The 2,141-nt window shown below is 27.9% G+C and overlaps 1 protein-coding gene across 1 annotated transcript; it reads left to right on the forward strand.

Moving 5' to 3' along the window:
• Positions 1-872: 872 nt before the first annotated feature.
• HELRODRAFT_108375 (hypothetical protein) lies at positions 873-2,108 on the forward strand (the record flags this gene model as incomplete). The annotated part of the gene is made up of 3 exons (XM_009032144.1): positions 873-903; positions 1,542-1,674; positions 2,026-2,108. The coding sequence occupies exons 2-3, from the start codon at positions 1,602-1,604 to the stop codon at positions 2,106-2,108; spliced, it is 156 nt and encodes a 51-aa protein (XP_009030392.1). The 5' UTR covers positions 873-903; positions 1,542-1,601.
• Between the last annotated feature and the right edge of the window lie 33 nt (positions 2,109-2,141).

The following is a 2,141-nucleotide window of genomic DNA, read 5'->3' on the forward strand; positions in this document are numbered from 1 at the left end:
TAACTCGTTAGCGATGGTGATGATGAGAATTGAGAATGATGAGGAGGAAGACGACGAAGATGCTGCTGACAATTTTATTTCCTTTTTATTTGAGGATTCTCTTTTATGGATGTTTTCGCGCTGGTAATCATTTGATTATTTCAATTTCATTGCCAGATATGATATTTTTATACCCTCTTTGTAGGGAAACTGCGAGATTTATATTGGCGTCTTTTCAAAAGTTAGTAAAATTAGTTCGGAACTATTTGTAAAATACATTTCTTAATGTTCTGTGGATATCTTTAAATACTGTCAAAGAAATAATTGCTATTTTATCTCATTTAAAAAGGCATTTTGTTTTGAAATCTTTTTTTTTATCTAACTAATCAAAACCAAACTCTTTTGCTATTATGACTGTTAAACTGAACGTAAATAACATTTTTCACTAAAAGAAAATTATTGATTTAAAAAAGGAACGAACATATATGGCGTTGAGATTACCTCCTGGAAAACTAACTGGTCTTGTTTTGAAGTGCTGATGATCTACGTAACTTGTCAATGCGCAAATGACGTCATGTTTTAGGTTACTAAATAAACAAAATTTCATTTTTTACGTAAATGTTTGACAAGGTTGATTATACCATTGAAAATCCTATGGTATTGTATACAAAATTGGTATTGTGTAGCATATCTTTGTGCAAAATGCTATTTCGTTAGAATAGCATCTATAAGCTAATAATAAATTATGTTTGAAATGTTTTATACAACTATTTAAAAAGTTTTATCATACCATAAGTCTTTCCACTTCGGATTAAACTTTTTCTCTTCATCACCATCTTTGAATTAATATATTATTTATAAATATAGTTCTTTGCCCATTTAAAAGTAAACGACCGACGAGACCCAGACACAACGCAGCAGCGGGTGAGTATTTTCATCATCAAATTCATCTTTTCGTCATCGGATCATTTCATTTTGACGGTCATCAAATGCCGGTTCATCTTTTAAGTTTTGTAAATTGGTCATAATGCTTGTTTGGTAAATTTCTAACTTTCCTGTCATCTGTCTACCCTACCTTCTACTCCACTAGTAGTACTGTACAAGTAGAACTAGTTCTAGTAGAAGTACAGTACCAGTGCAGTAACAGTTTAGCAGTCCATCCAAGTTGTCTGGTGGTACATCAAGGAACACGCACACAAACAGACACACACAATTAAATGTCTCTGTGTGTTATTTTTCTTAAATATAATATAATATATAAATTGAATAATTAATTATTATTAAAATTTTAATTTAATTATATGATCTTAACTGCTCATTTTTGATTAGTGAAAAATTACATTGGACTGCTTAGTCTCATGATTGATCACCACATCTTCATTTTGCTTTTTTATTTATTTTATATTTATTATAATTATATTTATGACCAAATGTTAAATTTTTAGCTAATTAATAAATAAATTATGAAATTATCATTAGCGTTATCATGATTGTATAAAATTAATATCTGCAATTTATATTTTAAAAAATTTCACTATTTTAAAATTAATGAAACTCTATAGTCTAGGTTTAGTTAGTGGTGAAAGTGATAGCCAATAAGAATAAATTATCTTAGAAGAGTTATGTCTACAAAGTCAGGTGAATATGGAAATCCTCTGCAAAAGTTCAAACTTGTTTTCCTTGGTGAACAAAGTGGTATGTCTTTTTATAATTACCGTCAATGTTTCACATTTTTCTGGTCTGTGATTAAAGTTTTAAATTAATTATTTGTTTGACTCATTAATTAATTAACTGATTTATTTTATATTGATTTGGTAAATCAATCAATCAATTTCAAATCAATCATTTTTCTGGAGATCAGTTAGTTATAATAGATGATTTAAATTACATGATAATATAAGATATTGATAAAGATATTTTGATTTTTTATGTTTTTCTGCACTGCTAGACTAAAAACTCTTCTCATTAATGAAAATAATTTGAGAAGTTTAACATATTACTTAATAATTTCACTAGAATTGCTTTAATCAAACAAATTTTTCATAGTTGGAAAGACTTCATTGATAACTAGATTCATGTACGATAGCTTCGACAACACTTACCAGGTTGTTGGCGTAGTTTGCGGTTAAAATAAGAATAACTTTATTGTTTAAAAGTAAATC

This window comes from Helobdella robusta, assembly GCF_000326865.2.
Source record: "Helobdella robusta unplaced genomic scaffold HELROscaffold_8, whole genome shotgun sequence".
Lineage (NCBI taxonomy): Eukaryota > Metazoa > Annelida > Clitellata > Rhynchobdellida > Glossiphoniidae > Helobdella > Helobdella robusta.